Source organism: Sus scrofa, chromosome 18 (genome assembly GCF_054392235.1).
Source record: "Sus scrofa isolate SSC_HxYL_T2T_F1_AM1 chromosome 18, Sscrofa_HxYL_maternal_Yorkshire_Landrace_v2.0, whole genome shotgun sequence".
NCBI lineage: Eukaryota > Metazoa > Chordata > Mammalia > Artiodactyla > Suidae > Sus > Sus scrofa.
Window position 1 is genome coordinate 27,882,113 of NC_139400.1, and position 14,621 is coordinate 27,896,733.

A 14,621-nucleotide genomic window follows, 5' to 3' on the forward strand; every position below is an offset into this window, starting at 1 on the left:
TAGGCAGCCTGTTTTCTGATGGGTGGGGCCAGATATTCCCAAAATAGCCACCTTTAGAGGAACACATGCTGATGAATATCCCTGAGACCTTTGCCTCCAGTGCCCTTCCCCGAGTCATAGTAACCGTGTTTTCCCAGGAGATCCTCCAAGAACTGCAGTCAGGTCCGACCCAGATTCTTGTGGAGGCTCTGCTTTGCCCTGGGACCCAGTGCACGTGAAAGCCTATGTGTGCCTTTCAAGAATGGGGTCTCCATTTCCCCTGGTCCCGTGGAGGTCCTGTTTATAAGCTCCACTGGCCTTCAATGCCAGATGCTCTGGGGGCTCCTTCTCCCAATGCCAGAGCCAATGCCAGGAGTGGGGACCTAAAGTGGGGTTCAGAACTCTCACTCCATAGGTGAGTCTCTGTGATACAGTTACTTTCCAGTCTGTGGGGCTTCCCACCTGGTGGGTATGGGGTTGCTTATATTGTGTAATTACCTCTCCTACCATCTTAATGTAGCCTCCTCTTTTTCTTCTGGAGTAGGTATCTTTTTGAAAGTTTCCAGTCTATTTGATTCAAGCATTTGGTTGTAATTTTTGTTGTTTTTATGAGAGAAGTTGAGCTCTAGTCCTTCTATTCCACCATCTTAATCTCTACTTCCCTTTTTTTTTTTTTTTTTTAGTGCCACACCTGTGGCATATGGAGGCTCCCAAGCTAGGGGTCTAATGGGAGCTGTAGCTGCCGGCCTACACCAGAGCCACAGCAATGGGGGATCTGAGCCATGTCTGTGACCTACACCACAGCTCACGGCAATGCCGGATCCTTAATCCACTGAGTGAGGCCAGGGATCGACCTGCATGCAACCTGATCAGATTCCTTAACCACTGGGCCACAACGGGAACTCCAGACTTGGGTTCTTTAAAGCAGATGAACTTAATAGTATATAAATTATAGGTCACTAAGCCTGTTTTCAAAAACCTTGAGGTTACTGGGGATGGTGGGAGTGGGTAGATGGAACACACTACTGGTTACCTAGTGACTCCTAATTATCTGAGACATTCACAGAGTCATGAGGGGATCTTTGGTAGAGGCAGTGAAGAGCAGTGGGGAAGCTGTTACGATGCCAGCTTAGGTGAAAATGATGGCAACTACCATTTGCTAGACCTATATCCCATCTCCTGTGAGGACTTATGTACTGGTGGGATAGCCCCTCCCCCACCAGCCGGGTTTGGTTCCTCTCCATTGCTGATTAGCCCAGAAGGCAGACATGTGACCTCAACTGGCCAATGAGCTGTGTGCTTCAGAGACCACAGCTCCCAGTAGGGGATGTGAACTTGGACACAAGACCTTGGCTTTGCACCCTGCCCATCTTTGCTCAGGCACCTCAGGGTTTCTGCTGTTCTCAACCAGAAACGTTTCAATGCCTAAGTGGCACCGGGAGCTTACTGGCCATCATCTCACAGTCAGTCTGGGCAGGCGGGCATGGACAGGAGGACACTAAGGCCAGGACTCGCAGCCAGGAAAATCAGCCTGGACCAACCTAGTTCACGGGGCTCATCTTTGGAACAAGAATGACACTTGACTCAGCTACTTCACTGGGAGAAGCAAGGGGCTCGGCACTTTATTTTTTTTTTAGGGCCATACCTGTGGCATATGGATATTCCCAGGCTAGGGGTCAAATCGGAGTTACAGCTAACAGCCTGTGCTGCAGCTCAAGGTAATGCCAGATCCTTAACCCACTGAGCTGAGCCAGGGATTGAACCCACATCCTCATAGATACTAGTCAGGTTCGTAACCTGCTGAGCCACAAAGGGAACTCCTTGGCACTTTGCTGGTGATAGGCTCCCCAGGAATATTCACTGTCCACGGAATTTAACCAATGTTTTGTACAGATGAGAACCGTGGGCCAGGATAAGAATCCTATTATGTGATTAGTCTCCCTTTTCTCTTGTGCATTAAAAAAAAAATTGCTCCCTATAAAAATAGTTCTGGGGAGTTCCTGCTGTGGTGAGTGGGTTAATGATCCAGCTTATCTCTGTGCAGACACCGTTTGATCCCTTGGCCTGTGGGTTAAAAGGATCCTGGCCTTGCCACAGCTGTAGCATAGGTCACAGCTGTGGCTCGAATTCGATCCCTGGCCCTGGAACGTCCATATGCCAAACAGGTGCAGCTGAAAAAGAGCAGAAAAATTCTAGTAAGGAAAATACATAAGGCACAAATGGGAAATGTTAGGGTTTTTTGTTTTTTGTTTTTTAGGGCTGCACCCTCGGCATAGAGAAGTTCCCAGGCTAGGGGTCCAGTCGGATCTGTGGCTGCCACCCTGTGCCACAGCCACAACACCACCAGATCTGAGCCATATCTTCAAACTACAACACAGCTCAGAGCAACAGTGGATCCTTAACCCCCTAAGCAAGGCCTGGGATCAAACCTACCTTTTCATGGATACTAGTTGGGCTCCTTACTGCTGAGCCATGACAGGAATTCCTAAGAAATGTCAGGTTTTGAGACTCTGAATAATAAAGCCAGAGCAGGAGGTGCTGAGAGAGCAGAGTACAGTGGGTGGGGCAGATGACCTCTGCCAAGAGTCAGAAGTTTGGGTGCAATGCCACCAGTCGGGGCCTCTCTCTGCCTCTCAGCTTTAACCTTCAGAGCCTAAATGATAAGTGGTAGCTAAGTCCCTCCCAGTTTTAAAATTCTCTTGCACCCAAGGTCACCAGAGAGCCCAAAGGCTCAAGGGAACATGTCACAATCCAACTACTTTGCCAAGATTTGACCTGGCCTCCCTGGCCCAGAGCTTCTTGGGTTTTAATATCACTTGATCTCCCTCTGCATTTGGGCCCTGGGACTATTTATTTATTTTACTTTTTAGGGCCACACATGCAGCACATGGAAGGTCCCAGGCTAGGGGTCGAATCAGAGCCACAGCTGCCGGCCTACACCACAGCTGAAGCAACACGGGATCCGAGCTGCCTCAGCGACCTACACCACAGCTCATGGTAATGCTGGCTCTTTAACCCTCTGAGTGAGGCCAGGGATCTAACCTGTGTCCTCATGGATCCTAGTTGGCTTCTTTCCGCTGAGCCACAATGGGAACTTCGGCCCTGGGGCTTTTAAAGAAAGCATAATGTGACTGCTCATACCCAAGACTGTACCTTCGCCCCTGGTACAATCTCCCAGAGCCAGTTTTTCTTGGGAGTGAAATCAATATTTTTTCCACATCAAACTATTTAATAGTGTTAATACTGGATTTCTGCAGAAATATTTTGAGTAATGAGAATGTGTGGGAATGGATGTTTCAGATTCCCTGGATTTTATGATTAAGGAACCTGGAAAACTAAGGTCTCTCAGATGTACTGGGCGCCTGGGCGCCTTCATGTGGGGTGGGTGGGTGTGTGTGTGTGTGTGTGTGTGTGTGTGTGTGTGTGTGTGTGATGAAAAGGTCTCTCATGTACTGGGCGCCTGGGCATCTTCGTGTGGGGTGTGTGTGTGTGTGTGTGGTGTGTGTGTGTGATGAAAAGGCCCTGGCGCCTTCGTGTGGTGTGTGTGTGTGTGGTGTGTGTGTGTGTGATGAAAAGGCCCTGCCAGCTGCTCCAGGAATGGCAAACCCTGGGCAAGGACCATGGCATTATTCTTACGACCTTCTCAGAAAACACTGACCACAGGACTCAGCTGGAGGTTATTTTTAAATTGAGAATCCAAGCCTTCCCCCTAAAATCTGGAACAAGACAAGGATGCCCACTCTCACCACTTTTATCCAACATAGTACTGAAGTCGTAGCCACAGCAATCAGACAAAAGAAATAAAAGGTATCCAAATTGGAAGAGAACAGGCAAAACTGTCACTGTGCGCAGATGCATGATACTATCTATAGAAAACCCTAAGGACTCAACCCCAGAACTACTGAAACTGATCAACAAATTCAACAAAGTAGCAGGATATAAGATTAACATTCAGAAATCAGTCATGTTTCTGTATACTAACAATGCAATGTTAGAAAATGAATACAAAAATATATAATACCTTTTAAAATTACACCCTCAAAATCAAATACTTGGGGATAAACCTCACCAAGGAGGTGAAAGACCTATGCTGAGAACTAGAAAACATTAATCCAAGAAATTAAAGAGGATTCAAAGAAATGGAAAGATATTCCATGCTCCTAGGTTAGAAAAATTAATATTGTAAAAATGGCCATTCTACCCAAAGCAATCTACAGATTCAATGTAATCCCTATCAAATTACCCATGACATTTTTCAAAGAATTAGAACAAACAATCCAAAAATTTATATGGAACCACAAAAGACCCAGAATTGCAAAAGCAATCCTGAGGAACAAGTACCAAGTAGGACGCATAACTCTCTCAGACTTCAGGCAATGTTACAAAGCCACAGTAATCACGACAATGTGGTACTGGTATCAAAACAGACATACCAATCAATGAAACAGAATAGAGAACCCAGAAATAAACCCAGATACCTATGGTCAATTAATCTTTGATAAAGGAGGAGGCAAGAATATAAAATGGGAAAAAGACAGTCTTTTCAGCAAGTGCTGGGAAAACTGGACAGCTGCATCTCAGTCAATGAAACTGGAACACACCCTTAACACCATGCACAAAAATAAACTCAAAATGGATTAAAGACTTAAATATAAGACACCATCAAACTCCTAGAAGAGAACATAAGCAAAACATTCTCTGACATCAACCTTACAAATGTTTTTCCCAGGCCAGTCTCCCAAAACAAAAGAAATAAAAGCAAAAATAAACCAATGGAACCTAGTCAAACTAACAGGCTTTTGCACAGCAAAGGAAACCATTAAAAAAAAAAAAGACAACCTACGGAATGGGAGAAAGTAGTTTCAAACGATGCAACTGACAAGGGTTTAATCTCTAAAATATACAAACTAGAGGTTTTTATACTAAGTGAAGTCAGAGAAAGACAAATACCACATGATATCACTTAGTATATGGCACAAACGAACCTTTCCACAGAAAAGAAAACCATGGACATAGAGAACAGACTTGTGGTGGCTGAGGGGGAGGGAGTGGGATGGACTGGAATTTGGGGTTAACAGATGCAAACTATTGCCTTTGGAAGGGATAAGCAGTGAGATCCCGCTGCATAGCACTAGGAACTATGTCTAGTCACTTATGATGGAGCGTGGTAATGTGAGAAAAAAGAATGTACATATGTGTGTGTGACTGGGTCACCGTGCTGTGCAGTAGAAAACTGACAGAACACTGTAAACCAGCTATAATGGAAAAAAAATAAAAATCATTAAATAACAAAAAAAATGAGAATCCAGGGAGTTCCCATTGTGGTTCAGCGGGAACAAACCTGAGGAGTATCCATAAGGATGTGGGTTTGATCCCTGGCCTCGATAAGTGGGTTAAGGAACTGGCGTTGCCATGAGCTGTGGACTCAGCTTGGATCCTTCACTGTGTGGCTGTGATGTAGGCCAGCAGCTGTAGTTCCGGATTCAAACCCTAGGCTGGGAACTTGCATACGCTGCGAGTGCGGCCCTAAAAAATAAAAATGAGAATACATGAAATAATGCCATTTGTAGCAAGATGGCTGAACCTAGAGATTATCATACTAGGTGAAGTTAAGTCAGAGAAAGACAAATACAAGTTACTTATATGTAGAATCTAATAAAAATGGTACAAAAGAACTTATTTAAAAAACAGAAACTCACAGATTTCCAAACCAATCTTGTGGTAACTGCATGTGAACTACTGGGGAGAGGGAAGAACTGGGAGGGTGGAAATAACATATATATACATGCTACTATATAAAACATGATTAATGAGAACCTACCGTATAGCACAGGAAAATCTACTCACTAGTTTGTAATAACCTATATGGGAAAAAGAAAGGTATATATGAATGATTAGCTTTGCTGTACACCTCAAACTAATAATACAACATTAAATAAAAAGAACACAAAAAAATCTAGATGTGCAGCCCATTTTCTTTCACCTGCCCCTTGAGTGGTTGGCACAAAGAGCAGAGCTTCTAGACACAGACAAAGAGTCACACTCCAGCCTTCCATTTACTAGTTCTTGGGAATGGAATCTAACCTCTGAGGTTATGGAGAGGTTTAGGAATAAACGTGTACAGCATTTCGCATCATGTGTTGTGTAGAACAGCCATTTAGTAACTGGTAATTGTAACTGTTTCTTAAAGGGTAAATTCAGAAGCCATTTGAGTTGAGACCCAGTTAAGTTACACCAACAATTTTATTTATAAGTGCACTAAGTTTGGACAGTTTCTAGCTTTCTACCCCTCAAATATATTAAATAAGCTACTTCTTAATCACTTTGTTGGCTCAGTTTGCTTATGTGCAAAGTGGGGATAATAACAGTACTTTGTAAAGACTAATAAGTAAATTAATACATAGGTAAAGCTCTTAGAACAGAACAAGGCATGTTGTAAGGGCTATAGAAAAGTTAACTGTAAATAAACCAATGGGACCTAATCAAACAGACAAGCTTTTGCATAGCAAAGGAAAGCATAAAAAAAACCAAAAAGACAACTTACGGAATGGGAGAAAATAATTTCAAACAATGCAACTGACAAGGGCTTAATCTCTAAACTATATACACCACTTTATATAATTCAACAGCAAAAGAAAGCCAATGGAAAAATGGGCAAAAGACCTGAATAGACATTTCTCCAAAAAAATATACAGATGGCCAACAAGCACATTAAAAAATGCTCAATATCCTGATTATTAGAGAAATGCAAATCAAAACTACTATGAGGTACCACCTCACACCCGTCAGAATTGCCTTCATTAATAAGTCCACAGATAACAAATGCTGGAGAGGGTGTGGAGAAAAGGGAACCCTCCTGCACTGTTGGTGGGAATGTAAACTGGTACAACCACTATGGAAAACAGTATGGAGGTACCTTAGAAAACTATATATAGAACTACTACATGACCCAGCAATCCCACTCTTGGGCATATATCTGGACAAAACTTTCCTTGAAAAAGACACATGCGCCCACATGTTCATTGTAGCGCTATTCACAACAGCCAAGACATGGAAACAACTGAAATGTCCATCGACAGATGACTGGATTAAGAAGGTGTGGTATATATACACAGTGGAATACTACTCACCCATAAAAAGAACAAAATAATGCCATTTGCAGCAACATGGTTGGAACTAGAGGCTCTCATACGAAGTAAGTCAGAGAAAGACAAATACCATATAATATCACTTATAACTGGAATCTAATGAACCTTTCCACAGAAAAGAAAATCACGGACATGGAGAATAGACTTGTGGTTGCCAAGGGGGAGGGGGAGAATGTGGGGTTAACAGATGCAAACTGTTGCCTTTGGAATGGATAAGCAATGTGATCCTTCTGTATAGCACTGGGAACTGTATCTAGTCACTTAACGATGGAGCATGATAACATGAGAAAAAGGAATGTATGTATGTGTGTGACTGGGTCACCTTGCTGTACAGTAGAAAACCAACAGAACACTGTAAACCAGCTATAATGGAAAAAATAAAAATCACTAAAGAAAAGTTAACATTATTGCTACCATACCGACACTCTTGACTGCAGATGAGCCACAGTTCCTATAAACAAGCACTAGGAATGCCTCTGAAGAGGGCTGGGGGCACAGCCTGTCCCTGCCTTACAAGGTGGCTCTGGGTAAGACCCAGGTTCGCAGGGGATCCCAGGTCCCCCCTCTGCCAATGAACGTGATCCCTGCTCCTTCGCCCTTGCCCCCTAACTCTTGGGAAACACATTCTAGGACTCAACAAATATTTGCTGGCATCCCGGGCAGTGGTTTTCACAAGGGAGGAACTCAAATTCAGAGCGGGTGGGGACCCCTTGAGGGGCCCAGCAGCATCGGGAGTGAGTGGCAAGTGGAGAAACCTATATTCTCCAGCATTTCAGAGTCCCGTCCTTACACGGCACCTCCCTGCCCTGGGCACCTTCTTCCTCTGTGCTACCTCCACTGTCCTGGGCAGATCTTTTCAGGATTGCCAACCTGGAGCAAAGAGCAGAGGCCAAGTGGGAATGCCCTGAGGGGTGCTCTTGATTCTGGCATCTGTGCCCAGGCCATGGCCCCCCAGAGATGGAGGTGAGAGGGGAAGCATAGGCTTTTCTTCCTCACCCCGTGTAGCTTCTGTTCCCAGTAAGCTTCCATGATTCCCCCGGATGGGTTTTGGGATCAGTACGGGCCCAGTACGACTCCGTCCACAGCCAAGGCTTCCGGGAGCATGACAGAGGAGGGAAGCGGAATGGAGGCAGGGAGCGAGGAAGAGGAAGGCAGGAGCAGGCCCTCTTCCATGGGAGGTGGCTGGAAATGAGCCCTGCTTGAGTCTGAGCGAGGCCCAGGGCGCAGTGGCCGCCTGAGCTCTTACGGGGTGGACAATCCCTTCGTTTTCTTGTCCCTCTGGGTTCTCCTCGGTTACTCATCTGAGTCTGGATGACGCCCGTTGTCCCCAGCACCGCCAACAGATCTTCTCGGAGGTAGGACTTAAAGCCAAGAATTCCCAGCTCAGTGTCTCGGTTTCGGTAAGCACCAACCAGATCCTGGTCTGCAGCCTGGATGATAAACGACTTAAGGCAGAGAACCCGCAAGGAGATAAAATGAGATGATAGAACCATTCTGCTGCGGTGCTCCGTCCAGATGGCAACTCATCACGCTGGGCTGTCTCGATCGGTTCGTTACCAGCGTCTCCTCATCTCCTCCTGTTTCTCGGGCAACTGCCGCGCTTTTTTCACCTGGCACGTGGTAGGTGTTCACAAAGCTCAGCAAAACGGACCCCTGGGCCAGAGCTGGTCAACAGGTGGTTTTTATTTTGCTTGCAGAGTATGTAAAGGATTTTCGATCTGTTGAAAGCAGGAGATTCATGCACAGATCTGGACTCCCCAGTTTCTCTGGAAAATTCTGAAGATGGGGCTCCAGGACTCATGTTCCTCCTGCTTGGTGACAATCTGTTAGCACTCAGGAGAGGCTGCTCCCTTTAGACAGATGTGCTCCGCTCTGCCATCTCCATCACTCCCTCCCCTCTCACAACTGAATGGCTGCCACTTCACTCATTGACTCTACCTACTGGGCCCTCCAGGCAGCTGAGTTAGCAGCCCCTGTTGGTGATTTGGGCGGTAATGGAAGCAGAGATCTCCATCAGCCCCACCAGAGAAAGTTTCAATCCATAGTTGCTGAAAAGGCAGCATCTGGGTCTAGCCAGGCAAACAGAATGTACTGTGCCTCTGGAGAGAGTCCATCCCCACAGAAGCACTCTAGATAACCCAGCCGTTCCATGGCCAATGGCAATGATGTTTGGTTGATCTGGCTGCCATCAATCCTTTCTCTGCTCCACCATCTCTGGCGACAATCAGCAACTATGTGTTGTTTGTGCCAGAAGAAGGGAGGAGAGCTGGCACCGGCTTTATGAGCCCCTGTCAGTCACCAAGGAAAACACCCCTGGCCTTCCACATTCAGTTATTCTCATCATTACCACCAGGAAACTGACCCAACCATCAAACAGCAAAAAGAAAGAACCAGGTGGTGGAGGTGGCAAGGAGCGCATGGCTCCCGGCTGCGGCACGCCATAGGCACAGGCACAGAGGTGCAAGACCACAGGGGCTTGAGGCTGGGGATATGGCAGGAGGTACGCATGGAGAGCTGGCAGCTGCCACATTAAAGCACTGAGCTGTGAGAACCCACGGAGTGAGGGCTTAAGGAAAAAATGAATGGCTTGGGGCCTCCGCTTCAAGAAAGATAATCCAGTGCAATAGTGAACAGCGCTCATGTGGGAAGGACGCAGGTGGACCACCACTCACCCCGATTTTTAATGTGGAATGCAATTAACCCCTAAAGAAAGAAGCCCAGAGTAGTGGTTTTCAAAACATCTTTGGGGTTTTCTAAACTAGCCCCCACCATAACCATAGCATTTTATAAAACCGGTTCAATGGAGCTGCTCTGGTGATGCGGGACAGGCAGGAGACCTCACCGCAGCACGCCCCTTACAGGGCTCCACAGCCCCAAGGAGCCGTTCAAAGAGCACTGAGCTTGAGTCCAAGCACCTTTTCCTTTTATAAGCAGAACAAACCACCCCCAAGAGAGTTTCTGAGAGGCCAAGTGCTCCTAGAGAGATGAACAGTGCCACTTCCTGTTGCCACATTGTTAACTATTTATTGAATGAGGCAGTAAAGACAGAATGGAGAACGACACAGAATCCATGCTCTGCTACTGGGGTTTTGCTTTTCTTCTTCTTCTTGGCAATTTCTCAAACTATTAGGAGGTTATTTCAACACAAAGCAACGTGGACTTTAAAGCCCCTGGACAGCTTCACAATGACGATAAAAAAAATAATTAAAAAAATAACAAATTGTAGAACTAGGACTGTTTTATGTAAATTTCCCTTCCCGCCCCCCCATTACGTACAGAAAAAAAAAAAAAACCATACAAAGAACATTGGATAGTTTTATATAAAACAAGCAAATACAAGAATCTGAAACTTTTCTCAAAGGCTGAGCAAGACATGAAGAATCTTTTAATGTCGCATTAAAAAAAAAAAACACATTAAATACACTATCACACCTGGGGGGCCCGGGAGGAGGGAGGAAGAGTTGTCCCTGTACTCAAGGAGCAGAGATTTGGCCTGTCAAAAAGTCAGGTGAATTTAGCCACTGGAGACCCAGGGCTTGCAGCTACGAAGTCACAGAATTTAGTTACAAGAACACCCAGACCAATCAATACCTGTGAGAAGGAAGCTGCGTGGGGCTGGGCCCAGCCGGATGCACCCGGGAAAACTGCAGGGTCCCTTGTGGAACAGGGCGTAACCCAGGAGCACAGAAGGCACCCTCAGCCCTCTTCTCTTCCAACGCCCCCACTCCCGGTCTCCTCTGTTACGCTACAACAGAAAGTTACAGGAAAGGAGGAAACTGCTCCCATGGGTGTACCCTGGTCTTTGAAGACTTTTCTCTCCCTCCTTCCTTTCCCCTTCCAACCCCTCCCGCGCCCCCTCCCACTCTCTCCCCACCACGCGCACACCCACAAGCACATCGAACGCACACGCACTCCTCAAACCCTTAATACTTCTGTTACCTTCAGCTCATATACGTGACCCATTCAGGACTGACCTTAAAACCAAAGCCATGTGTGAACAGCCATGAGATCAAGAAGGTTTCCTGGGAAGGGGAAGGGCTGGGAGGCTGAGGAAAACCCTCTCGTCCCTGCCCGGGAGCTTTAAGGACATTCACTTGCTGGGGCAAGGTCAGCACCTGGGCCAGCCCGAGGAGCGTCTCAGCTGCCAGACCGCGGGGCCCCTGGACCTTGCAAGCACAATTTCTGGACCTCACCCCGTTCTGGAACCTCCTTCCTCAGGGGAGTCCAGCAGGAGAGCTCTGGGTGGCCACTGGGAGGCAGCTTTGGTGAAGGGCATAGTCACCTCCGCCTGAGTTTGTCAGTAGCTCAACGCATGACCCTGGTATGAACAAGAACCGGGTGGCTGTGTCTGGCCACGTACCCTACACCCACTAAACTGGGTGAATTATTTTTCCACAGCTCACCTTGATTTCATACAGATAATTCCATGCGGGTTTCATATATATATATATATATATTTACACACATATATATATATACTTTATATATATATGTAAATGTGTATATCCATATGTACACATATACATATATTCACACTCACACGTACACACACATAAGTATACACACATGTTTCCGCAGAAAGAAGTCCTGCCACAATTTGGCTTTTTCGGGACAGTGAAATCGATAACGTAGTATCTTACTCCACCAATCCCAGAAAATCAAGAGTGGTGCTTTAAAAAATGCAATTCCAAAATCTGCTGCCTTTCTTCCTTTTTAAAAAAAAGGTTAACAAAACTTTTCTTCCAAAGTCGAGAGACTTAATTCCATTTGATTGCACCTCTGCAAAATTGTAAAAAATTTTGAAGTAGACTAGAAAACGATGCCATGATATGGCTGCATGTCACTGTTCCAACGTCACCACCTCCACAGCCTGGCCGTCCATGGTGACTGCGCTGTCCGATATCCTGGTGGTCACAGGGGCCATGGCCACCTGCACTGGCCCATTGCCCTGGGCGAGGCTGGTTACCACAGTCTGGTACATGCTCACAGGGATCTGGACCAGTCCTGGGGAGACAAGGGGAGATGGTTGGTGGGGATTGGGTGCACCTTCCAGACTCTGGCTGGACAGGCCATTCAGCTCCAGCCTTTCAGGGTGTCACTGCCTGCGGCCTCAGCTAACTCAGATTTGTATCATAAAAATGGGTGCATCCCCATTGTCCAGATACAAATACAGCCCTTTTCTCATCTCCCCCCCGCAACCTTTTTATGCTTTTTTTAGGGCCACATCCATGGCACATGGAGGCTCCCAGGATAGGGAGCGGTAGCCTACACCACAGCCACAGCAACACCAGATCCGAGCTGCGTCTTTGACCTACACCACAGCTCATGGCAACGTCAGATCCTTAACCCAATGAGCGAGGCCAGGGATCGAACCTGCATCCTCATGGATATAGTCAGGTTCATAACCCACTGAGCCACAACGGGAACTCCTCTCACCCCATTTTAATTCTTTAAAAAGAGCCTATCAGGAAAGAAAATCTTGGAGAAATTGTGGAAACATGCCTGAAAACAGGGCCTCCCCAAACTGCCTGCCTGCCTGCCTGCCTCCAGCTTTAGGAAGCAAAGGCTCATTGGGTATGAAAGCTCCCATAAGCCAGCCCTCTGACTGCCTTCTCTAGGAAAGGCCACCAGTAATTTTCTTTGATATTCTGCTACACTGACTTCTTCAGCCCTCCCCTGCCTATGCTTAAGTTTCTCTCAGCTGAAGAAACTTCTCCCTCAATCCTATCCTGTCTTCTGGTCACTGTCCCTCTCCTCAGAGTCTGCTTATTTTACACAAGCAAGGGATTTCAGAGAAGGGCAGTCCTTCCTGAGAAAAACTTAATAATTTTATTTGACTTAAGGGAAAGCTTAAAAAAAGGTTTCCAATTAAATAAGACAGAATAAATGCACATACAGACCTCCTTTTCCTCCTAAAATTAAAATTACAGAGAAGGAGAAAAAAGATATAAATGAGGGAAGACGCAAATGTACAGAGGTTCTGACTTATCAGAAAAGGGGAAGCTGCAACTCCTGTGTCCATGGAGGGCTCAGGACATGGAGGCTCGGCTATCGCAGAGCAAGGGGAAGAGGCCAAAAATAGGAGTGAGCTGAAAGCTTATACTCAACTGACTGGACCAGGAGGTCCCACCAATACCAACACAAAGAGCTTCGTGGATAGGACATCTGAAGTTCACCCACTGTATTGAGAAAGTACCAATACCAACACAAAGAGCTTCGTGGATAGGACATCTGATACCAACACAAAGAGCTTCGTGGATAGGACATCTGAAGTTCACCCACTGTATTGAGAAAGTAACCTGGAGAGGCCCCCCAAAAAGACCTACAGTGATATCTGGTGGCCGGGGAGGTGAGGGGGATGCAGAGACAATACAAAATCTGGCCTGTGGTTCTAATACTCACCATCCCGAGACCCCCACATCACCCAGCTCTGCCCTGAACACCCGACAACGTGTTTCAGTGTCTCACTCTTCAGGAAGGAACACAGAGGGAGCAGAGACAACATGGGGAGCAGCAGAAGAAAAAAAAAACAAAAAAACAACAAAAAAAACCCCCAAATGCCCCCAAACTCTAATACCTTTAGAGAGAGAAAAGATTTGTATCATAAAAATGGGTGCTTTTATTAAAAAGGGGTATGAGAAAAAAAATTTTTAAATCAAAGAGATGAAATACATTCCAGAGAAAGATCAGAAGGTAAAGTCAAGGAAATCTTCCAGAGGACAGAAAAGATTAAAAGACGGAAAGTAGGAGATTTCAAGAGGTCCGATAGTTGATGAAAGAGAATTCCAGAGATTAGAAAACACAGAAGGTGGGAAATGATCAGACACACTGTAAGTAAATTTCTAGAACTGAAAGAATTGAGTTTCAGATTGAAAGGCCCAGTAGAACAGATGAAAAAAGATTCAGATCTGAAGATACAGCTTTGCAAAATTTCACAACACCAGGGACAAAGCAAAGATCCCAAAGGATTTGAGAAAGGAAAAAAAAGTCATATACAAAGAACTGGAAGTCATAATCACGTGAGACGTCTCAAAAGCAAGCTGGGAGCTGGATGGGGCAATGCCTTCAAATGTCTGAGCAAAAAATGCTTTCGGTCTAGAACTCTCTATCCAGCTCGTGAAGTAACACCCAGGCCAGTTAAGTGGAGGCAGAATAAACACATATTCAGACTTGTACGGGCTTAAAAAATTGGCCCCATGCCGACTTTTTTTGGAAGCTCTGAAGGATGTGCCCCACAGAAATGAGAGGGAAAGCTTAAGAAAGAAGTGGCTGGGGGATCCAGGAGAACCCACTCTAGGGAGCTTTGGGGCAGGAGGAGGGGCCCAGGCCGGCGGTGGGGCAGCAAGTCTGGGAGGACGGAGGGGAAGAGAGCATGAGCTCATGGGGAAGAGTACCAGAGGGCCTTCCAGAAGTGGGCAGAACCATGATTACTCCTTAAAAAGGAGAAGAAAAAAGCAAGGATTAGCCATGCCCACGCAGTGAACAACTTTTAAG

At 46.1% G+C, this 14,621-nt stretch overlaps 1 protein-coding gene across 17 annotated transcripts in view; it reads right to left on the reverse strand.

Annotated features, from left to right (window-relative positions):
- The window catches only part of NRF1 (nuclear respiratory factor 1), a 195,418-nt gene that overhangs the window by 30,462 nt on the left and 150,335 nt on the right, over positions 1–14,621 (reverse strand). For 14 of the 17 annotated variants that reach the window (XM_021078999.2, XM_085005492.1, XM_021078993.2 and 11 more), the window contains one exon: positions 10,132–12,131. In XM_021078999.2, coding sequence (XP_020934658.1) covers positions 11,968–12,131 — 164 coding nt within the window. In that variant the 3' untranslated portion in view covers positions 10,132–11,967. Of the gene's footprint in view, positions 1–1,571; positions 5,506–5,800; positions 5,841–10,131; positions 12,132–14,621 lie in introns of those variants that run through there. The other 3 variants (XM_085005489.1, XM_085005484.1, XR_014833912.1) reach the window with 3 other exon arrangements.